General features: G+C 32.2%; 3 protein-coding genes across 5 annotated transcripts; all 3 read left to right on the forward strand.

Annotated features, from left to right (window-relative positions):
* The first annotated feature begins 8,089 nt into the window (after positions 1-8,089).
* LOC120167891 (arogenate dehydratase 1-like) lies at positions 8,090-9,421 on the forward strand. Its single transcript, XM_039176776.1, has one exon. The coding sequence runs from the start codon at positions 8,119-8,121 to the stop codon at positions 9,412-9,414; it is 1,296 nt and encodes a 431-aa protein (XP_039032707.1). The 5' UTR covers positions 8,090-8,118; the 3' UTR covers positions 9,415-9,421.
* A 4,675-nt stretch (positions 9,422-14,096) lies between these two features.
* LOC120167918 (uncharacterized protein At4g22758-like) lies at positions 14,097-15,091 on the forward strand. 3 transcript variants are annotated; one of them, XM_039176800.1, is made up of 3 exons: positions 14,097-14,273; positions 14,414-14,768; positions 14,890-15,091. In XM_039176800.1, the coding sequence occupies exons 2-3, from the start codon at positions 14,483-14,485 to the stop codon at positions 15,060-15,062; spliced, it is 459 nt and encodes a 152-aa protein (XP_039032731.1). In that variant the 5' UTR covers positions 14,097-14,273; positions 14,414-14,482; the 3' UTR covers positions 15,063-15,091. The 3 variants fall into 3 exon arrangements, with proteins under 3 accessions (XP_039032731.1, XP_039032732.1, XP_039032730.1); XM_039176801.1 differs by having other exon boundaries at positions 14,420-14,768; XM_039176799.1 differs by having other exon boundaries at positions 14,097-14,768.
* Positions 15,092-22,229: 7,138 nt separating this feature from the next.
* LOC120168110 (histone deacetylase HDT1-like) lies at positions 22,230-24,687 on the forward strand. The gene is made up of 10 exons (XM_039176938.1): positions 22,230-22,319; positions 22,960-23,030; positions 23,127-23,338; positions 23,461-23,474; positions 23,562-23,615; positions 23,706-23,887; positions 23,995-24,051; positions 24,142-24,232; positions 24,364-24,475; positions 24,556-24,687. The coding sequence occupies exons 1-10, from the start codon at positions 22,307-22,309 to the stop codon at positions 24,614-24,616; spliced, it is 867 nt and encodes a 288-aa protein (XP_039032869.1). The 5' UTR covers positions 22,230-22,306; the 3' UTR covers positions 24,617-24,687.
* Positions 24,688-25,304: the final 617 nt, after the last annotated feature.

Genomic DNA, 25,304 nt, shown 5'->3' on the forward strand with positions numbered 1-25,304 from the left:
TCTCATATTGGTTGATGCACTGTTCCTACCACTACTAAGTTTCTCTCTCTCTTATAAATGTCTTATTTGTTCCTCAATTACATGCAAACTTGATGTCGGTTTCTCAATTATACCATACTAATAGTGTATATGTTCAATTATTTGACTCATATTTTGTTATTAAGGATCAATATACAGGAACTTCTCTTCTCCGGGGCAATAAAATTGGTGGTGTCTAATATGCTCCACAATATTTTCTTTCTTAAGTCAATTCACTTAGTTGATTGTCTGTGCATCAGTTACATCACAAGTTTGGATATCCTTCTGATAAAATCTTGGTCTCTATATTACGTATATGTAATATACCTTATGACTCTGCCAGTTTGAAAGAATTTTATTATTCTACATATTTTATCAATTAAAGTCATAAATTGTCATTTGGCTAAAATGTTAATGCAAACTCACACCTTCTTAAACTATTGTATTCTAATGTTTGGAGCAACATATGGCATATGATGGATATTCATATTACATGGTGTTTGTTGATCACTTCACCAAGTATAGTTGGTTATACTCGATGAAGAAAAAATCTAATGTTGTAGCAATTTTTTCTCAATTTAAGAGGCTTGTTGAAAACTTTTTCAATCGGACCATTGTGTCCCTATTCTTTAACAATAAAGTTGAGTTTGTTAAGCTTTTGCCCATTCTGAATTTAAAAGGTATTTCATACTTCACTTCACCGCCTTATACTCATGAAAAAAAGGGACTGCTAAACAGAGATATCGTCACATAGTGAAGGTTTGTCTTTATCTGTTTCTTTGTGCATCCCTTCCAATAAAGTATTGACCTCATGTTTTTCAAGTGATTGTTTATCTCATCAATCAGATGTCAACACCAATACTGGATAACATGTCAACATACTCCATACTTTATCAACAATCATCAAACTATGATAAACTTCAACCATTCAAATGATTATGTTTTCCTTGGCTACAACCTTACACACATCATAAATATGAACCACAATTTGTTGAATGTGTTTTTCTTAGATACTCCATGACGGAGTGTGGTTATAAATATTTGATCCAGATACTAACAAAATTTATGTCTCTCATCATGTTCAATTTGTTCCTCACATTTTCTCGTTTGTTGCAAGAAGTACAATCACTATGCCACATTATTTCTCTCTGAAACTATTTTTTGCTAACTCAACATCCTCTCCTCTAACTCTATTGGTTGAGATGTTATGGCAAAATAATGAACCAGTTGCAGTGCCGACATAACAACCTAATGGTCTACCTGATGCACCAGCACTCTTAGTTTATATATCATAGCATAATGATGTATCTGTTGCTAGAACATATCTTTTCCACAGGAAAATACTCAACAACCGTGTATTTATCGGCTAAATTCAAGGTATTTTGGTAATTCATTTGTTAATACCACTACATGTAACCATTTTCCTTTCACATTAGAGTCGAAAAATGTTTCTAAGGCTCTTAAAGATATGTTATGGAGGCAAGCTATAAAGATTTACTTCCTTAATGTGCAATCACACATGGGATCTTGTTTCACAATCAAAGAAATCTGAATACAAATCATTTACATAGAGTGATACCTTAACTTGAGTGTTTAGAGAGGTTTTGGAGTGTTTTTTGAACTTGAATGGCTATTTCTTAACTTTGATATTGATATTGTTCTTATGGTATTGATGGTGTATGAAATTATATTTAATATCTAGGTAAAATATTCTAGAAGTATCGACGCACATGCTTGAGATATTAGTTTGACCATTCGATATCGATACTAAAATATAACTATCAATACTAATATAAAAGTTGAAATTTTGGCGTGTCATTGTGATATCGATACTATCTAAGAATATTGATACTCATTACCTTGATATCGATACATATTGCTTGAAATATCAAAGTTTAACTTTTAAAATATTCAAGGGAATGATGGATCACTTAAAGTGAGAGAATAAACCTAAAGGAAGGCCTTAATACATCAAGTGACTAAAATATTCTTAAAAGGGATAAATTACTAAAATATTGCTATGTAGATAAAATTAGGAAAATATCCTTAAATGTTCCAACAAAAAAAATGAGTATTTGATGTATAAATCGTGTAATATACCTTTAAAGACTCGTAATTGGTTAAGAGAATCATATGGGTCAAAAATAATGAAAATGTTTAATGCCTAAATCATCTAAAAATGTTATAAAGTGTTAAAAGACTATTATGCCATTGCATAACATCATCACAAGAGAGAAAAAATGAGTCACCTAGTGATATGATAGGAAATGTTTTCACATGATTGATGTATAATGATGTGATTGTGTTGTTAAAGTATCTTGATTGCCATTATATGACAAATATTGATATGTGTGGTATGTGCATGTTTATGTATGTTATAACAATGTATGTCCATATATTATTAGATATCTATACTTGCTTAGCTTGATTGTTTAATGAGATCAGTAAACCTCTTCTTGACTGAATGTGAGAATTATTATTAATTGCTTTAGTGAGACGTGATTCCTTTCTATTATCTATGTTTGATTGCTTATGTGAGATCGTGTAATAGATTCTTGCATTATGTTGGTGAAAATTGTTACCGATGTATTAGTGAAATTAGGTTTCCCTTTCTATTATAAGTACTTGATTGTTATGTGACATCATGTACTAATATTGTTTATAATATTTATATACATATGCTTAATATATCAATTGAATGTTAATTCATGCTATGTGAAACTAAGAATCGACAGAGAATATTAATATTGTGGGTATAAGACCTAAAGCTATAAATTAAACCTTGAATGATGTTCCTATCGTGCAAATCATAGAACGATGATGGTAAACATGTTACCTTATTAATGACATTGTATGCTTAGATATATTCCTCTTTGCTTATACTTCCTAGCATTCATACGCTTATGAATTTCACGAAGAATAGAAGAGTAGAAGTGACATACTGAGCTTAGCATTTGATTTTTTTCGTTTGCAAGTTAGTATAACATGCTTGTGTGAGAAGCACTGTCGCAACATGACTTCCAACACATTCTCTGTTAAGTATAATATTGGATTACTTTAAAGGACATGCGTATTCAAAAGATCCTTATTTATATTTTTTATTTGTAATTCTTTTGATATTTTGACTTATTTGATTTTATATTAAATTGTCAGGGAGCTCCAACTTTATAATAACACTTTTATAACTTACATGAATGTCATTATTTTATTATACGAAATTTACGATATGATTGAATATTGAAAAGAGAAAGAAATTTTAATTTGACTAATTTTTTTGACGATCCAATGTGACAATTTAAATCCATCATGCAATGAATCGAGTTTAAAGTGTTACGTTAAAAATTATAATTACACACGTAATTATACCTATTCTCACCTCTAAAAAAATTAACTATCTATAATTACATTTGATTCAATCAAATTATAATGATTTTATATACACCATAAGTGTGTAATGCATCCAAATCAAATTTAAAGCCATCATTTTATATTTAAATATTATATATAAATATTACTTCTAATGTATATTTAGGGTTTGTACTATTTTTCTCCTTTTTTAGTGTTAATTAGTTTAGTTTTGTCTTTACTTTTATGATCGACGACGGCATCAGTTTTGATGTTGATCGTCGGCCATCGGTATTCATTGTTTTTCTTTTGTTTTATTATAGTGTATTTTATTTTTTTTATTTTTAATAATTTTGCATTTATGTCATGTATTCTTCTACCTTTATGACACGTTTTTCTCTACCTTTATGACATGTTTTCGATCATTTCGTTTATATTTTTTCAAGGTTGGATTTGACATAACACGACTGATCGAGATGGTACTTTATGTTGATCTTCCCTACTTTTGACACTTAGATTGGATTTGGATATGTGATTTACGTTTGTAGATGGTATTTTCACGTCACTCAATTCTGATTTACGATTTATCGGTGATCTTTCAATAGTTTCATCCCTTTTTGTGGTTCGTTTGCTGATGCAGTCAGATATGTTCATATGTACCTTTTATCCGAGTTTATTTGGTTAGATTTTTTAACATTTTCTTTTATTGTCCTTGTGATCTTAAGTGGTCAGTTTTCTCATGTTTAGGAAAATATTTTTATTACATGTTTAGTTTATAATTGTGGTGGTAACTCTACATTGTAATTTGGATATTTTCTATTTTTAATAAAACTAGCGACTTTTATTAAAAAAAATCAAATTTAAATCGACTCTCCAAACATATGATAATTATTATTTGAATTATAATTAAAAAATGAAATTTAAAATCAAAATCAAACTCTTTATTAGAAAATAATTAATATCTTAAATAGAATAATTTAACCAAAATAAAATGAAATTAAACTTTCTATTTATTAAATATATTTTTAAATAATTTAAAACTTACCCATGTTATTTTAGTTTAACAATTCACTTTTGTAAATTTATTATTTATTAACAAACTCAATTTGTTGTCGAATAATGATGATAATTTTTTAAATAATTTAGAATAATTTAAAGATAATATTTATTTAAAATTTTATTAATTTATTGATAAAATACATACTTCTAAATATAATTGTTTAAAATTATAATTTTTACAAAGAATAATATTTTTCTACTAAAGTCAGTTTAAAGGTTCTGATGACATTTTTTAAATATAAAAAATTATCTGATTTGACTTTATTATAAGGAAATTGTAAAGAATAACACATTAGCATCAACAATAATAATGAATGCCGTTATTAATTTAGATTTGATAATAATATCAAATAGTGTAAAATCCTATTATATTAAATTAAATTAATATTAACAATCAATTAATCTAATGAGATAGAACAATAAATTATTTAAGTAAAATCAATAGTTTAAATCTTAATGTTTGCAAATGAAACAAACCAAATAGAGAGAATCACACTCGCCTCCTTAACACGCGAGTGAATAGGCCTGTAAACGAATCGAACGCACACGAACGGAGGTATGTTCATGTTCGTTCATTTAATAAATAAACAAACATAAACGAACACGAACATAAACGAATAAATTTTTTTTTGTTCATGTTCGTTTATTAAGGAATATAACTTGTTCATGTTCGTTCATTTAATAAATAAACGAATATAAACGAACACGAACATAAACGAACACAAACATAAATGAACACGAACATAAACGAACATAAACGCTGGAGACCCTACCTTCCATTGTTCTTTCATGAAAAATAGTCGACAATGCAAATCAACTAAATCTACAGTGATAAATAGCGTAAGAGTTGATTAGCAGTGATGAAATATTTGAAGATATCAAATATTTCGATCGATCTTTTAAAGATATTAAATGATTCACACGACTTTAATTTAACGATATAACATTTATCTTAGTGGTCCATGATTACATATGAACAATCATTTTCCACTACGTTATTCTAATAAATTCGTCGGCTAAAAGTTTTGTGACATCAATGTCAGACTTTAGTGAGGTTTGTTAATAATGTCATTTCCGTTGGAAGAGTAGAAAATTTAACAGCATGAAGATTTCGAACGGTACAAATTGGACTACAAGGCAAAAACATAGATCCGAAATCCCTTCGATGCTACATATCGTAACTGATATTATTGCTAAATCACCATTCAAAATTTTAACGTACCTAAAGTCTACTCCACAACTAAATGTCACACAAGAACTATGAAAACAAAAGTTCATTGTCAAAGTGTATTTTCTACTTATTAATGGGTTCTTCCTAGAAAATTCATTACTTCCGCTATTACACTCTTTTGCAGAAATTACATAGAAACCTTTGTTTTGTTTTCTGGAAAATTCTATATATTTTTCTCTTTACTGATGCTCATATACTTCCGATTGTCACCTTTATCTTCCCATCTATTTCTAGAAAGAAGTATAATGTTTTCTTGAGTTTTAGATGTGAAGATACCAGCAATAACTTTACATATCAACTATTAAGTCAAATAAAACAGAGAAAGAGATGAAAGCATATCTGTAAAACTTCAGATTGCACTATAATATAACTTGTTTTGAAGCTTTCAGCGATCGTCTCCACTCTCTAGTGAACACTAGGGTTTGGGAAAAATGGGGGAAATGAATATAGGTGTGAGGTTCCTCACGGGTTAATATATTGGATTTAATCTTCGAATAAAATTGGGTTAATTATGGAATTGGTCATCAGAATATCAGATTAATTAATATTTTTAAGATACTTACAGATTGGTCACCAAAATTGATTTAAGAAGATTGGGTTAAACATAAATGAATGAACATAAGCGAACATAAACGAACATAACCGAACGAACATAACCGAACTTCCTGCCGCACAGTTCATGAACGGTTCACTGAACGTTCAGTTCATTTACAGGCCTACGAGTGAAGTTTATTGATTAATAAATCAAAGAACCCAAAAAACTAAATTAAATTAATTTAAATGTAAGTATAATAAAAGTATTAGAGCTATAATTAAATTTAATCAAATTGGATTTTTTCCATAAAAGGAAAAATGGAAAAGATAAGGCCAGGAAAAGGGCGTATTTACAAAAAAATACCAGTTTTTTATTTACGTCAGACACCGTTAGAAATTTTTTTATGAATCTAGCACCATTTGCAAAAAACCTATAGGTGCCACGTGTTGAACGGATGCTAGATTCGTAAATTTTTTTAAAACAATACCTAATAGATAATTAATTTATGTTAGTTTGATTTTTTTTGTAAAATGTCAACTTTATTTATTTTCAAAAAAATAATTGCATTAAAATCATTAAATCTTCTTTTTCAAATTATTTTATAACTCGACAAATTTTGGTTTTTGCATGAAATTACATAATATAGTTATGTCTACCAATGACCACTTGTCACTTTCTAATGTCTTTTTGACCCTTTCAAAATCTTATACGTATAATCTAGTATAGGAAAACTTTGAGGGTAAGTAATTTAAAATATGAATAATTTTATAAAAGTTTTATAACTAGTATTTCTTTTATAAAATAGTGATGAATATGATGATGATGATAATAAGAAATATTTTATAATTTAAAAAATTATAAATTTAATATATTTTTGAAAAATTTTCTTGACTTTTAAAATTAATTATTTAAAAATATTAAAAATAAACTTTTAATTACAATGGAGGGATCAAATGAATTATTATTCATTAATTATTATTTTTAACAACAGTTAATAATGTATATTTATTTTTAATAAAATTTAATATTTATTTAATATTTTTTAAAATTAATATTAGAAAGAATATTTTAAATATATATGTGATATTTTTTTTATCTTTACCTTCTTTTTTATTGAATTTTGTTATAAGTTTAAAAAGTAACACAAAATAAATGAAAATCTTTAACTTTTATTTTAGAAATAATGAAAAATATTTTATCATAATTTATAATTGATTTTTAATATGATAATTGAAAATACATGTGTTAAAATTATACCAAATATTTTAATATATTTTATTTTCATCATTGATTTTTTAAAATATTATTTTTTATTATCATACTTTTAATTCGTTTTATTTTGATAATTGAAACAATAAATAAAAATGATTGGCTAATTAAATTTTATTTTTTCCCAACAAACAAAACATATTTACTTTCTTAATATTTCATGGCCTTTTTACACAAATATCACCTAACAAAAATTAATTACCAATTAAACATTGTTTTAAAAAAATTTAAGAATCTACCACTCGTTCCAAAAAGACTCGAATCATCATCCGCGACTTACAATGATGTGTGCCACATTAAATCATCCTCGCCTTTCTACCAGGTATATAAAAACATTTCTAACAATGTCTAATATGTAAATAAAAAAAATTGAATGATTTTTCAGTAAATATGCCAAGGAAAGGGTAGGTAAGTGTGAAATTGAAATTATTTACTTTGTAAAACTAAATTCAAAGAATGGAAAATGTAAAATAAATAAATAAAGGGTAGGTTGGTGTGAGACTGACAGAACCATCCGCTGCACATGTTTCTTCTATTCATATAAAATCCCTTCTCTACCCCTTCCTTTTCCCTCAGCTTGACGTTCGCTTCTTCCACAGAACACCAAGCTTTTAACTACAATTCTTAATTCCCTTCCTTTTCGTTACGAATTAGATCGAATATGCAGGCGATTTCTCCTTCGCATAATCTCAATTCTCATTCTATCATTCGTCCTTCAAACCCTCGCCGGCTCAACCACTTTACTCGGCTCGCCATCCGTTGCGTCTACCGCCATGAATCGGTTCAATTCCCTAACGGAGTCGGTTCAAGCCGTGCCGATTGGCAGAGCTCCTGCGCTATTCTTTCCAGCAAAGTCTTCTCTCAAGATCAAGGCTCCGGCGACAACTCGAGCCCTCCTTCCAACTCCGATCACATCGCCGCCGCTGTCAACGGCCACAAGACTTCCATAGATCTTAACCTTGTCCCAATCGACAAAAACAACAAGCCGCAACCGCCTGCGCAGAAACCGTTGTCCATCACCGATCTCTCCCCTGCCCCGATGCACGGATCTCAGCTGCGTGTGGCTTACCAAGGAGTTCCCGGAGCATACTCCGAAGCTGCAGCGGGTAAAGCTTATCCTAATTGTGAAGCTATCCCTTGTGACCAGTTCGAAGTCGCATTCCAGGCCGTTGAGCTTTGGATCGCAGATCGAGCTGTCTTACCGGTGGAAAACTCGCTAGGCGGTTCTATTCATCGGAACTATGATCTTCTCCTCCAGCACCGTCTCCACATCGTTGGCGAAGTGCAACTCCCAGTCCACCACTGTCTATTAGCTCTACCAGGAGTGAGGAAGGAGTACCTTTCACGAGTCATTTCTCACCCACAAGCTCTCTCCCAGTGCGAACACACGCTCACCAAACTCGGACTCAACGTCACGCGTGAAGCCGTCGATGACACCGCCGGAGCCGCGGAGTACATAGCTACCAACAACCTCCGTGACACCGCTGCCATAGCGAGCGCACGTGCCGCCGATCTTTACGGACTCCAAATCCTAGCCGACGGTATCCAAGACGATTCAAGTAACGTGACGCGCTTCGTTATGTTAGCTCGGGATCCAATTATCCCACGCACGGACCGGCCGTTCAAAACGAGCATCGTTTTCGCTCACGATAAAGGGACGAGCGTGCTTTTCAAAGTGCTATCGGCGTTTGCGTTTAGGAATATCAGTTTGACGAAAATCGAATCGCGGCCGCACCGCAATAGGCCGATCCGTTTGGTTGACGACGCCAATGTCGGAACAGCCAAGCATTTCGAGTATATGTTCTACGTGGATTTCGAAGCTTCAATGGCGGAGGTTAGAGCTCAGAACGCGTTGGCTGAGGTTCAGGAATTCACTTCGTTTTTGAGGGTATTGGGCAGTTACCCAATGGATATGACGCCTTGGTGCCCTTCCAGGGGAGATGATCAAATCCCATGAAAATCAATTTCTTTTTTTTTAATAATTATAAATTCATCAATGGATTTCACAACAAACCAAAAGGTTTTGTTGTTGCCGTCCTGATGTTATTGTTTGGTAAATATTTCCCTAATTAAGTCCTTCCAAAATTAATAATTATCCCCATCTTTCTTTACTTTTGTTCACACAAATCTGTATTTTATTCTTTATTTCTTTTATGTTTCATTTTCTAAATTTGAAATTATCATTTTCATCAATCTAATATTTAAGGGTTAAATAATTAATAATGGCTGATAATATTTACATTATAAAATAATAAAATAACATGATTAACTAAAAATTACAATCATACTCATTATCATTTGGTTTAGAAATATAAGATTTTATTTTGTAAATTATTATTTAAAACTTAAAATTTAATATTATTAATAATATAAATTGAATAATAAAATATAAAGCTTGTAGAACTCATTTCTGGATCCACTTTCTTATATATATATATATATGGTTTATTATATTATTATTATTATTATTATTATTATCACTGCACTACTATTATTTCCACCACTACTATTTATTTATATTATATATTATTACTTAGTATCACTGCACTACTACTTATTTCCATTAGTTATCATATATAGGTCTATTATTATTCGTATTATAATTATATTAAATATTAATTATAAATATACATTATGGTTCAGTTTTATATTATATAACTATATATGCTTATAAGTTGTAAGTTCCGGTTTTAGCTTAAGTAATATTTATAAATATTGAATACATATACTAATGCTATAAATAAATAAATACTAACATATATTTTATTTATTTGTACAGGTCTTATTACAGAAGCCGAGTCCAATATATGAAATTCAATAGACCTAGCCCAACGGTGGCCCATGTGCAAAACTCAACACAGCTAGGATTTCTAGCTTTGATGTGGCGCCGCCCTTCCCTAGCCGTTGGATATGTCTGAGATCTAATGGTCCAAATTGCGTGGAAATTAGGGCTTCTTAACCATAGATGATATCATCCTCCGCTGTTGCCGTTTGAGATTCCAAAAGCTCTCACCACCGCTGATCACTCCCTGTCACCACTGGAGCCGCTCGTGCGCTCTGTGGTCATTTTCTGCTCAAGTAAGAACTCCAACTGTGAGAACTTCAACTATTAAGTAAATATATTTGGCCGATACCGTTAATCTTTGTTCCCATATATTCCCTTAGGTCATAGGTTATAGACCCACTAGAAATACTTATTTTCATTTCCCTAGAGTCTCATATCCTCTACTCTCTAAATAAGATTAGAATTAAATTTAAAATTTATTTTAAAAAGTAAATAAATCAATTACCAATAAAATTAAGTATGAAGGCATATAAATTCATATATTATAGCACTAGGCCATAAAATCTAAAAATATCAGTTATAATGATTCTCTATTTGACATTAGGATGGATCTCATTAGCCTAAATAAGGCTAGAGTCGTCTAGTTACGACACAAGGTTTAGAAGTTTTGATTTTATGCATTAGAGTAGGATTTTAAAATAATTTATATTTAATTTATTTTCATATTTTTTTCATAATATATTTATAGTTTATATGCAACTATTGTAGTATACTGAGATAGTATACTCTAGTAGTTGAGGTAGCGTGTTCTAGAAGGTGATTGTATCTTAGGCTGAAGGTTGTTAGGAAATTAGGCCCTTTGGGTAACTGCATGCACGCGTGCAGCTTAAATAGCACCTTTCCTAGCTGTACGTAGTAAGCAGTTTCTTGAGAATAACAAAGTTTATATTCTTGAATAATTCTCAACATGGTAATCAGAGAGCTTTTTCGATTGCAGGTGCCGATTTAAATGAGCATAATTTCCTTCTCTGGAAACAGCAAATCCTCTTGGCCGTTCGCAGTCATCGTTTGGAGAAGCTTTTGGTTGGAGCTGTTGTGCCGCCTCCGGCCACAGTGACTCTTGACAGTGGCGAGGTGGTTGAGAACGAGGATTATGAGACCTTCATGGCACAAGACAGTGCTCTGGCCTCCTGGCTCCTATCCATGGTAAGTCCCTTGGTGTTACCTCAATTTGTTGGTGCCGAATCGGCGACTGATGTCTGACGAACTGTTAACCATTTTTTTCCGAGTCGATCTACAACCACAGTCATTAGTTTATTGTATATGTTGAAAATGGTGAAGAAGGGTGAGCTAAGCATTGTGGGCTTATATCTCTTACATTAAAGAGATATGAGATGCTTTGGCGGCGTGTGGCAGTCTAGTTTCGGAGAATGAGCGAGTGGTGACGATCTTGGGTGGTCTACCGTCGGAAAACAAGCCTGTTATTGCTGTTATTACGATGAATAGAGAACCGTACAGTCTACATGCTCTTGTTTCTATTTTTATTGATGCAGAAACTTAGTTGAAAAGCTTTGAACACGATGATAGTTTTATTGCTAATGCTAATGTTGCTCAAGGTGTTGCGAATCTATCTCTAGGAAACCAACGTCACAATGGCTCCGATGATGCTTCGAATGTCCAGAATGATCATTCCTCGGTCATTTTTTGAGGCCGAGGACGTGGTCGAGTCAAGCTGCAGTGCCAATTATGTGGCAAACTTGGGCACCTGGTCGATAGGTGCTGGTATAGGTTTGATAAAACCTTTCCTGGGGTGAGTGTTAGGAATGTTGGTTCCACCTCCAAGCACCCGAGTTCAGCTCCCACGGCTACTGTCAGTTCAGTCAAAGCTAATACGGCTCAGATGTGTTGGTCTTGTGTTGGTCACTGAGGTGTGCAACCTTCGGCTGCAGAAGCAAGTTATGAGAACGACCGTGTTTCAGGGTCTGGTGTATCAGCGGAATCTACTCAGTGGTTTGTCGACTTAGGGGGCGACTCACCACATGACATCCGATGCTGGTGAAATTGTGGATGGCTCGGCATACAACGGGGCTGGTAAGGTTCTAGTTGGTAACAGTAATGCTTTAAGTATTGTGCAAATAGGGCAAACTTCTTTACCAACCTCTTCTCGTAAGTTAAAACTCAATCATTTACTGCATGTTCCTCACATCACTAAAAAGTTGATTTCGGTGTCTAAGCTTGCTAGATACAACATTAAATAACTTTTTCATTTTAATTGATATCCTTTATAATAAAATATTAAATACATTTTTTTAAAAAAAATTATTAAATAATTAAAACAAAATAAAAATAACAATTAAGATTTTAAACATAAAAATAGGAAGCTCCATTAGTCCACGTGGCAGTCTTGTGGAGTTCCAACATTAAATTTACCGAATTATGCATTTTCATGGTAAAACTGAAGGCGATTTTATTATAAAAAAATCCCAAAAAACCATTTATTAGGAAAACAATCCTCATCATCCATTATTTGAAAAAAATAAGATTATCCAGGACTTCATTTTCTACAAACACATAGTGGAATGTTTAGGCTATGTTTATTAGTAATATGAGATAAAAGCTAAAATGAGTTTTTTTTTTAATCTTTTTCTCATGTAATTTTTTACTCAATTCATTTAATTTTATTATTAAATTATATATGAACTAAAATTTAAATATTTTGATAAATTTATTTGTATTAAAAGTTAATTTTAACATTAAAGATACAAGAAAAATCCATGAAAGAATATGTCAAAATTAACTCTTAATAAAAAAATCAAAATATTTAATTTTAGTTCATATATAATTTAATAATAAAATTTAATGGATTAAGTGAAAATAAAAAACTAAATATTAGTGACAGTATACTATCATCCCTTTTTACCAAATATTAATATTTGATGACTGCAGTTGGAATGATTTCAAATATTAGTGACAGTAGTTGTGTCATCAGGCGATTGTGTCACCTGTGGAGGTTTGATCGGGTGAAAGCTCGATCGACAATAACAACAAGTATCAATGGTCGACATGTATATAGGGATTTATATAAAAGTTTATCAAAGTTGTGTGTTTTTTAAGGTTTTTGATAATTTTGGGTTTTTGATAATTGAAATTATATTTTTAAGTTTTTATTTCAAATATTTTTTAAATTATCAGAATCCTTGATTGATCGAAAAATAACTTAGAGACCTAAATAAAAAAATTGGATAATTTAGACACTTATTTTTATGTTAAGACAACTATTTAACCAAATCAATAAAGAAAATATTACTTGAACTAAAAAAACACAATTAAAAAAAGTTCAAAAAGATAAAAGGGTAAATTATACCCAAGACCACTTAATTATGGGGAAATTTTAACTTGAGTATTAATCTTTTAATTTTATTAATCATGCAAATTAATTATTTAAAGGCTTATATCACAAATAAATACCTAGATAAATCAAATGAGTAATTATATTAAAATTTATAATTATTACATCATCATTTTCGTTAAATGTTAAGGACTAATGATTTGACTAACAACAATTAAATAGTTTAATTAACAAATTTGAATGATCAATTTCCAAATTAGAATCTTCCCATAGTTAAGTGATGATGAGTGTAGTTAATCGAAAAATAAAATGATTAAATTATAATAGAGAGACTAAATTCATCAAAAGAACATAGTGTAGGGGACCATTTTAAAATTTGACCAATACTTTAAATTTCTCACCAACCGGACGTAGCCGGTAACGCAAGAGAATAGGTACTCAATTAATTCATCTTAGCCGGTTCTCTTTATTTTCCTTTGCTTTCCTTCCCAATATAAATGAGGTGCGAGGTTCCTATCTAATTGCTTTCTTACCTTTTTCATTTGCCCTTAGGTTCTCTGTTTATTTACGGCTATACCATTCAGCTGATGATAGCTTACTGTGATTGGAAATCCGAGAGCTATCGCTCCGATCCCGCCCTCGGTTTCCCTCGGTTCGGGTTTTACCGTCACTGGCGATTAAGGTAATCGTTCTTCCACTTGCCAACCCGACGCAAGCAGCAGCAAAGAAAAGTTTCTTGTTTTTTTGTTTGTTTGTGTTATTGTATAATATACTACAGAATATAAATCCAATTCGATGCCGAATTCTAAAAATAACCGAAAGGAACAGGAGAGGAGCCGGAGGGGAAGGCTATCTGAAAAGGCGTCTTCGCTTCACGGGAGAATCCATACGATGGCACCGGAAGAGCTGAGGTGGCCGAAGACGCTGCCTGATCTACTTCAAGAGAAGGCTATTTCCACCTCCTCCAATGTGAGGCCGAAGTTGACGAAGCTGCTACTCAACGTGACTATTCAAGACAGTCCCGGAGCCGTTCAGGTGGTGATGTCGCCGGAAAGCACTGTCAGAGACTTGATAACCGCCGCCATCAGGCAGTACTCCAAGGAAGGCTGTAGACCAATCTTGCGGCCAACGGACGTCACGCTTTTCGATCTCCATTATTCTCAATTCAGCTTAGAAAGTAAGAGAAAAGCGAACCATCTCCGAAGATTCCATAGCCGTTAGATCAGTTAATAATGTTTTAAGACTTACGTACGGCCAAGATCGATTGCCAATAAATATTTTTGTGTGGTTGGCCGCAGGTTTGGAAAGAGAAGAGAAGCTGATGGCGTTGGGGTCCAGAAATTTCTTTTTGTGCACAAAAACGGCGGCGTCAAAGGACGGTGAGAATAGAACGACGTCGTGCTCCAATGAAGCTGAAATTGTTACAAAGAGCTCGATACCTTGGCTCAAATTCATGGATTTCTTGTTGTAGAAGCATTTTTTTATGGGAATTGTATTCTGTAAGAAAACAACAATTTAAAAATAGCTTAGATTAAAAAGCATGCAATTTTGGGTAAAACTTGCATGTAGGGTTCATTTTGAAATTGCTTGGGAAGGGAAGAGAGTGTTTAATTGAAATGGATGTCATGTATCTTTTATATACTTAATCATGAAATGGATGTACAATTGGCCGAGAGGCATTGCTTACCCATGCACTCCCTTGTCTTTAATCCAAAGCTACAAAGACTCTCCACTCCAAAACCCTAATCTTTGCCGACTGAAACTGTGGGAAACTTCAATTGAGTTGCATGTAATGTGTCTTTAAAGTAAAGGTTTTTTTTAGAGAAAATAACCTCAGTGACCAAAAATGCCTTATAATATATGATTTTAACCAACTTTTTTTAGATTTGTCAAAATAACCAACTAAATCGCAATGCGATCGATAATTCGCAACGCGATCTTCGGTATCGTAAAACAGTTTCCAGATTCGCAACGCGATTCTGATTATCGCATTGCGATTTTCCAAATTCGCCTTGCGATTTTCCGACTATCGCAATGCGAATATGTAAATCGTAATGAGAATATGTAAATCACAATGCGATTATGACTATCGCAACGCGATTCTGACTATCGCAACGCGATTCTGACTATCGCAACGCGATTCTGACTATCGCAACGCGATTCTGACTATCGCAACGCGATTCTGACTATCGCAACATTGAATTTCAAATTCGCAACAGGTTTTAGTTTCGCAACACAAATGTTTTGGGTATATAACTACGCAGCAGAAGCAACTCATAACCTAAATCCCTAAATCGCAACTCATTCCATCTCCATCTATCACTCTCTCCGGCGACATCCGTTCTTATATCCAACGACATCCTTCCCCATCCGGCAACAGGTTTTAGTTTCGCAGCTCGTTTGTTTAGTAAATTAATTTACAATAATGAAATCATCTAATGTTGATCATGTTTGAATAGATTTGTGTTTTGGAGGGTCATAGGAGAATGTTCATGGTGTTTTACAATATATACCTTCTAATACTTTTGCATGCCAGCTTTTTAGGTAGAGAGGCCAGACAACCTATTCCTAATGATCTAATTAAATTGGTAGAGGACCTAAATGCATGGAACCTGTTTCCGTGGGGTTCGTATCTATGGAAAGCTACATAGAATAAGTTGTCATCTGCCTTTGATGATCGAAAAAGTTTGCGTGGCGATGATTCCAAATACACTTTGTCAGGCTTTATTTGGACCTTTAAGGTAAGAATTTTTATATAATGTTTCCAAAATTATAATTAATTATTATTTAACAATTACTAATGTTTGTTATTATATTGTTTGTAGATTTGAATATTTGAGGCCTTTCCCGCCATGCAGACATATGCATTAAAAACTTCTAATGATATTCTTAGGGCTATTTCCTGGAAGAGGAAACGGACCTTGCAGCAATGGGAAGATTTACTACCGTATATGACAATAAATAATGTAAGTTAACACAAATTCTAGCCATTTGTGCATGTGGATGGGTAAACATGATTAAAGAGGAAAACACAAATATATTTGATACGATTTTGTGAGGAAAGGAAACCATTACTACTATTTTTTGAAGCTAAAGAATATTACATGTTTATATTTGAATATGTGTGAAATAAATAGATCAAATATACATGTTCTTTTAAAAATAAAAAATGAATGGATGAGACAAGAATTAGGGTGGAAAAGTAAAGATATCGTGTTTATACGGCATCACTTCGTAGGTTTTGTTCCAGCACATTCTGGGTTCTGTTTTGTTTTCGACTCTGCCTCACTCATCACCCTCCACTGTTGACTCCTTCCATACAAAAAATGCAAATTTATAAAGAAAAATGTTAATCCTGGCAGAAAACATGGTTATGCCACTATGTTTGTATTAAGTGTGTGCTAGAAAATTAAACTAAATCTAAGTTTTAAAAATTAATATTATTAAAAGAAAATAGATATAAACATACAAAAATTCGTTATGAATATAGGCTATGTCAACCCAGCTTATCTGTAGATATCCATAAATAGTTTGAATGATGGGCTTTCTTTTAGGTTTTCAATATATCAAAACATTGGGTTACGTTTCTCCTCTAACCTAAATTTTCTCTTAAAATAGTTTGGGTAAACTACCTATTGGTCATTCATCTGTTTTACATTTCTATTTTGGTCACCTATCTATTTTATTTTTCAAAATCATGCTAAACAATACATTTTGTTTATGTTTTGGTTATCTGTAATTAAATTTGATAATTGATTTAATGAATATGATGATGTGGCATGATGTAATAACAATATTAGTCTATGAAATTTTCATATCAATCCAAGTGATCCTAGATCGCAAATTTTCAACCCTCGTTGCGCCTATGATATCATCCACAGGAAGACTGCCTCGGGATAAACCTTCCCACAGGGTTTTTTGTACTCAGTTTCTTAAACATATTTGCACATAAATCCCTTGTAAATTCAATTCTTTCCGTTTATGGTTCTTCTTCACACACTTTATCCAATAAATCCAAGTACCCAATCCTGCAGAAACTAGGTTGGATCACTGCCCATATTGGAGACCCAATCTGTTAGAAATATAATATAATAGAATAGTTGGTAATGGTTTAGTCAAAATTAACTGAGTTTGTTAAAGGTTGGTTAGTTTGTTAGATCAAGTTGTTAAACTTGGTTTAGTGGTGCTATATAAGTATTGTTTGTAATGGGTTAAAGACTCAAGCATTTTGTAATTCATTTCTTCACATTTAGTAAACATAGTTGCCTCTTTCACAGCTTCTCATCTTCATTCACTATCATTTACCTTTCGTTCATCTCCTGGTCACTATGTCTCCTTTATCACATAGTAGCATTCGCCGAAGATCCTGAAGCCGCTGCTTTCGTCATAATTATCATCTCCACCACTTTCTTCATCCATGATTTCGTTGTTTCTTTGCCACTCATCATCTCTAATATGATGTCGTCTTTATTCTATTGTTGTTGTTCCATTCTTTTATTGGGTTCCTCAATCACAACGAGGTTTCCTCCGACGCCTCATTCGCCAAATCATGCATCCTCAGCCATCATGAATTTTGTCATCGCTCTTTTTGTTCGTCGATCGACTTCGTTCTTCCTTGACAATTGGTTATTCGTTGGTAATAGCTTGACATCCTTGTGGTTCAGACTCTTTCTTGCGTTTCTGTGGTCTAACATGCACGGATTGCATTGATGATCAGAAAATACCAGATCTCATATTCTTTGTTGCATGCAACTATCGTTGCTTGCTTTCTATTGCAATTGTTTTCTCTACAGGATTTCTCGCTCTTAAAGGGGTAAAGCGTTGAGGTCTAGTTGCTATTTCTGCTCCTGCGAATTGTTAAATAACACATCTTATGTTTTTGGGTTGATTTTTAGTGTTGCTTTGGATATTATAGTTACTTCAATGTTTGGCATCTAGTGATAGTTTTGGGTTGTTCTTGGCACTGGTTTTGTTGGTTGATCTTCATGTTTCTGGAAAATTTTATGGAATTGTAGTTCACTCATTGTTAGTGGCTTGTTTCTGGAAGCTGTGATATGAGTGGGTTGTAAATTGCTGTTAAATGCCGAAAATGGATACTATGGCATTACATTGCTCGCTCAATTGTTGACAATTTGTATTGTTTGTAATATGTTGCTTCTTCTCCAAGGTAGTTGGAACTTGAAGCTTAACAACCAAGTGCCCATAGTAGAAAATATCTAGGGAGAGTCAAGAGTTTAACAACCTTGTTCTCCTTAACCAGACAAAATAGGGTGTTTTCTTGCCCAAGAAAGGCTTCAGATTACACTCGGGAGCTCGTAGCTTAACCGCCTTGCTTCCAACAAAAAGATTTTCCGAATAAGTGAAGAAGAATGACAATAAAGATAAAGAACAAGAGAAAAAAACTCTTGAAGAAAAGAAAAGTTGCAGAAAGCTTCTTTCAACAACAAAAAAATTGTTCAATGTACATGAATTCTAGCTCACAGTTATAACTCACTAGGCTTGCAACATTGTTCGATCAACTCTCAAATCACAAGGTGAATTTCAAGAAGAGTGAAAAAGCAAGGTGAATGAAGGAAAAAGAAGAAGAAGACACTATTTTCTTCTGGATGCCATGCTAATTATTTTTTTTCCAAGAAGCAGCAGGAAAAATGTTAGAAATATAATATAATAGAATAATTGGAATTGGTTTAGTCAAAATTAACTGGGTTTGTTAAAGGTTGGTTAGTTTGTTAGATCAAATTGTTAAACTTGGTTTAGTGGTGCTATATAAGTAATGTTTATAATGGGTTAAAGACACAAGCATTTTGTAATTCATTTCTTCACATTCAGTAAACAAAGTTGTCTCTTTCACAGCTTCTCATTTTCATTCAGTGTCATTTACCTTCCGTTCATCTTTTGGTCACTATGTCTCCTTTCTCACACAAACACATGAGATGAGATCAACAACCTACTTTTACGTTCGAAGAAGAGGGTAGAGGTTTGACCTAATCCCAAGTTGAATGATTGAGCCATAGGTGAAAAACAGGGAGAAGACTCAGCTCGAGGACTTATCAAAGGAGAAATAGAACCAGGCAAGACGGTGAACCCATCGTATGGATCAACAGAGTTGAAGACCCATAGTTGATCCTGAGAAACAAACCATACGCCTAAAACCCATCCCGTCTTTACATGGCTTAGACTGATAGCCACGTGCAAGTCTCTGTACGATCATAAGAGCAACCAGGGCTGCCCCAAACCCAAAAGTCCAGAATCAGACTTGGCAGAAGGTTCGTTTGAACGCTTCATCCAAGTAAAACGAGTTAATGTTATCAGTGAAGTGGTTGCAGAACACCTTGTACTTGAGAGGAGAATGAACATCAACCGTTAGATCATCAACAAGGTCATGACTCAGGCCAAGTGTTTTTTATAGTTAAAAGATGCTACTTGCATGCTCTAAATGACAATAAATTATTTGATGGTCTCGGCTCACCATATCATCCGTAGTCTCAATGAATAACATTTATCCACATCATTTTTAAAGTGAATTTTTACCTCTTTCCTATATGTAAATAAAATGTGGGTGGTTATTTAGAAATTATTTTGACACTTGTGGTTGTCATTCACTGGACCATGGATGAGGTGGTTAGTCGGGTCCATGAAATAATTTCTCCTGACTAACATATAAAAAATTATTAAATTTATCTGAATTTAAAAATCACTTAAATATTATTTATTAAGAAGAGTTAACATTTATTTTTTTTGTATTTTTATTTTTATTTATAAATGAAGGAAAATTTATTTGCATTTGTTATTTTTGATTTCAATGAATAAAAAAAATCTATTTTTCATACTTGATTGTTTTCTTCTTTGAGTTATTTATCTTTTTCAAGTTGAGATTTCAATCAAGTCATCAAGTATTTTATTTTACTTGAAAGTAGTTTTTTAAATATGTTTCAAGTGAATTTATATATATATATATATATATATATATATATATATTATTTCAAATATCTATTTTTATTATGCAAGTTCACGAATTTTCATCTCTAAAAATAAAAATTTAGACAATATATATATATATATATATATATATATATATGTATATGAAAATATTTCAAAACGTCTCTAAGTATCTTGATTATATAGATACATTTCTAAAAATTATTGATTAAATTTGTATATTACGTGAGTTTATTATAAAATTGTATTGATATATTATATAAAAGACTAGATAATTTTTTTTTTTTTGAAAATGAGAATTTTAAGGATTTATAAAATTTTCTTATATTAGTATGATGTTTTGATATATAAATATATAATTTATATTGATAAAAACACTAAAATATTTAGTTAATATATACATTTTTTAAAATGGTCCCATCATAAGATAATGTTGAGTTTTGTCATTCGCTGTTTTGGGGAAGATTAAAGGTTGAGAGTGTGTATTTTGGGATTAATTAAATTTCTAAGTTTTTTAAATATTGAGGATTTATTAAATTATTTTAAATTAGCATCCATTTGATAAAATGTGTAATTTATAGGGAGTAAAACTATTATTTTAGCTAGGAGTGAGTAAAACTTGTTTTGACTCGGAAAATCAAATTTTATATTTCAATTTCGAATTATTCGAGTCAACTAGAATTATCAATTTGATTTTCGAGTTCGATTGAGTTGAAATTTTGAGTTACTCAAAAAATCAAAATTTTAACTAAATATTTTGACAATTTTACGATTTAGTCTATGATTTCATTATTCATTCAATTTTGCCTTCATTTTAAGTCTATCATGTTTCTAAACCATCATAGGATACATATGTACTTTCAATTCTTCTTTTTGATAATAATTTTTCTATTTTTTTAATTTAGTCCCTTAATTTTTCATTATTTCTTTTATTTCTTCAATTCATCATTTATTTTAAGTCCACTTTTACCAAATTTGAATCACATGCTCATACACCATTATAGAATGCATATGTAACTTCAATTCTTATTTTTTTTAACTAAAATGTACTCTCTCTTTTATTTATTCCCTTAACTTTTCATTTTACTCAATTTGGTCTTTTGACTGCAATTGTTTGTAAATTCTTTCTTCCCATCAATTCCTTGACTACTTTATATTCTCAACAACATTTTACCCTCAAAATACTTTTTTTAAAATATAATATGTGAATATATTTTATAATTTTAGATTGTATTTGATATATTAAATAACATTATAATGTGAAAAGAATATGAAATATATATATCATATATGGTTAGAGAAAGTCAAAAAAATTGGAACCAATCCTTATCATTATACTATAAATAATTATAATAAAATTAGCACAAAAACTCAAATAACTCGACTCGAAAAAATTTCAAGTTAAGTTCGAGTTGTAAAATACGACTCCTCAACTCGAACAACTCAAATTTTTTTTGACTCTGCTCGATCGAATGATCACCTCTAATTATAGCATGTCGCGTCACCATTTTTTTTATGTCATAAAGGTAGGTGACTAAAACAAAAACAAAACATAATTTTAGTTATGATTTTGAAAACAAAAATAGTTGAATGAATGACCAAAGAATAAATGCGAGGATAGATGAGTGAACAAATGAGTTGTTTACCCGAGTAGTTTTTCAATGGCCGCTCGTTTCCACTCTCTTTAAAATGCCATTTTATTCACTGTCGAGCTTCCCCTAAAACCCTAGTCGTTCGACGCCACTAAAACCTTCGTTCCACTAGTTTCTTTCATCCATGGAGTTCTGGGGTAAGCCACTATTCCCTTTACATGTTGAAGCTCTGGGCTTTTGCTTCCACTTTTTGTTTCTTCTTTTATGTTGTTGATGTTGCCGCTTTCTTGCAATAATATTTTATTTTACTTAGTTCTCTTCGATTTTATGTTCATGTTTCTTTTGTTTTTCTAAATGTTGTGGTTTTTGTTTCGATTTTATGCTTGATTGTTTTGGGTGTACTGCTCTGAACATTGGTATGATACAACATATGTTGATTTTTTTTAAATGTTGTTCATTGAAACACATTTCAGCAAATGTCGGGTGGCTAGTAGATTTTGCATTCAATTCATTTTGTTGTCTTTGAATGAAAGCTTGTTGCAAAAGATCATATACTTATGTTTATATCCAAACAAGATTTTGTGCCAGGGGTATGAGCTTTTAAGAAGTTATATTAGAAATTTAAATGTTGCGAAATTATACATTTTGAGCGATTTCGAATTAGATCAATAGAAAATATAAAGAAATACCTAAGCTATATGAGAATTTCAAATTTCTGGGGCTCAGTCCATTGTCCAAACCCTAAAGACCCTGTTTGCAACTATGTGATTCTGTCTTTATATTTATGACATTGGACTCGTAGTTTGGGTGATTGATTAATCTTTAAGTTATTTGTAGGTATTGAAGTTAAAGCAGGAAAGCCTATTAAAACAGACCCTGGTGCCAATCATGTTATCCATCTATCCCAGGTTCGAAAAGATTTACTTGAAAAAGTTCATATGCTTTTCGATTATTGTTTTTGTTTTTGTTTGTTTGCATTTATCTTCAATGATGCTTGTATTTAGGCATCCCTTGGTGAGTTGAAGAACAAAGCGGAGTCTGTTCCACTCTATGTGAATGTTGATGGGAAGAAACTTGTTCTCGGAACACTTTCCCACCAGAATTGCCCTCAATTAAACTTTGATTTAGTATTTGATCAAGACTTTGAGCTCTCCCACAACTGGAAAAACGGAAGCGTATATTTCCTTGGTTACAAGACTGTGGTGCCAGAGGAAGGATATCCATTTGTTACTATGAATTATTTATTAATTTTGATAACCATACTTGTTCTTCATGAAAGTGAAGTTTGCTTGTGCAATGTTGTGCTTCCTTGACTTTAGTGCTGTCTTTTGCCACCACGGATGACAGATTCGGTGAGTATTGTTATATGTTTGGCCTACTTTCACTCTTGCAAATTGGTTTGATAAAGTATTTCTCATGCATATTATTCTTATATACAGATAGTGAGGAAGAAAGTAGCGATGATGAGCTTCCTGTGGCTGCTGCTGAAAATGGTTAGTTCTCATGTACTGTAATTTATGTCACATATCGAAGATTTTATTAACTTCTATTTTTAAACTGGCAAACATTTTACTCCGTCCCAGGAGAACCTAAGACTGATGCTAAAACAGCCAAGGCTAATGCTGGGAAACCCGAAGCTGTAAAAAAACAAGCTGTAAAGATAGCAGAACCAAGCAATAAAAAGAAAAGTGAGGATGATGATGATAGTGATTCTGAAGATGGAAGTGGTTCTGATGATGAAGATGACTCTGAGGATGAAGACGAGGTATTTCCCCCCTCAAACAAGGCAAAAGCTTTACTTCATTAATTCTTGTAAACAGATGCTTTTCCTTATAGTATTACTTATTCTGAATGGTCAATTGATTTGGACAGATTTCTATGGATGATAGTTCAGATGATGAGGATGAGGATGAAGAGACCCCTAAGAAGGTACATTCCGTAGATTTAAGCAATATTTGATTGTTTAATCTGGCCTGACCCTGATTCATTACATACAATTTTATGTCTTATGTTTCCAAGGCTGAGTCTAGCAAAAAGAGACCGGCAGAAGCTTCCACTCCTGTTTCTGCAAAGAAGGCAAAGTCTGCAGCAGCTACACCTCAGAAGACAGGTCTTTCTCGTAGTTTACAGAAGACTCTGCAGTATCATCGATCATTTCTCCATCTTTTTGGGAATGGTTAACTAGGATTGGGTCATTCATTCATTTACGATCTTCTGATTATTGTTCATTGCTGTTGACAGATGGTAAGAAGGGCGGTCACGCTGCAACACCACACCCATCGAAACAAGCTGGGAAATCTTCTGGAAAGAGTCCCAAGTCTGGTGGTCAATTCTCTTGTGGATCTTGTAAAAAGTAGTTAGCTACAACTTTCGAAACTGCTTCCGATTTTGATCGAGTTTGCTTGCTTTACTAACTCCCTGCTTTATTAACAGGTCCTTTGGTTCAGAGGGGGGCCTAGAATCCCACAAGAAGGCCAAACATGGTGGCAAATGAGCTTGATTCCAACGTGGTTTTGGTAGATTATGTTTTTCCTAGTAAATGAGGGATTCGGGTTTTTTTTAATTTATTTAAAAAGAAGTCTCTTTGAGGCCCTTATTTAAGACTCTTAAGCTTATAATTTTGGCCATTATGTGTAGGTCGTTATGCTGTGGATCTCTATCTATTTTAATTTATTAAATTGAAGATTTATGTTTTGCCCAAGGGTTGCATGTCGATGTTTTATTATACTATCAGCTGGGACAATGAAAAACATTATCTCAAATGAAAAAAATCTCAAATTCCGCATGATTTTACAGAGGACTAACCAGCCATACATCCGACGTGTATCAGCATTTGGACCACAAAGGCCTTTAGTAATACTTTTGATAATTAACTATAAATGTAAGACTTAAGTAATTAGCTATAAATGTTGATAATTATTTTAAATTCAAATTTGTTAAATAATATCATGTTACGTGAGATGAAACTTAGAGTAAAAAAAAATTCGAGTTATTCAAGTTGATGAGTCATATTTTATAATATTATAATATTTTTTATTCCAATTTAAATGACTTTTTATAGCCATAAATACAATACAAATACATTTTTTTCATATGTGATATACATATATCATACAAAATTGAAGGACTCGACTCAAACTTGAAAATAAATCCACTAATTACCAATAATTTTGAGTTATTCG

Source organism: Hibiscus syriacus, unplaced genomic scaffold (assembly GCF_006381635.1).
Source record: "Hibiscus syriacus cultivar Baekdansim isolate YM2019G1 unplaced genomic scaffold, ASM638163v2 tig00111708_pilon, whole genome shotgun sequence".
NCBI lineage: Eukaryota > Viridiplantae > Streptophyta > Magnoliopsida > Malvales > Malvaceae > Hibiscus > Hibiscus syriacus.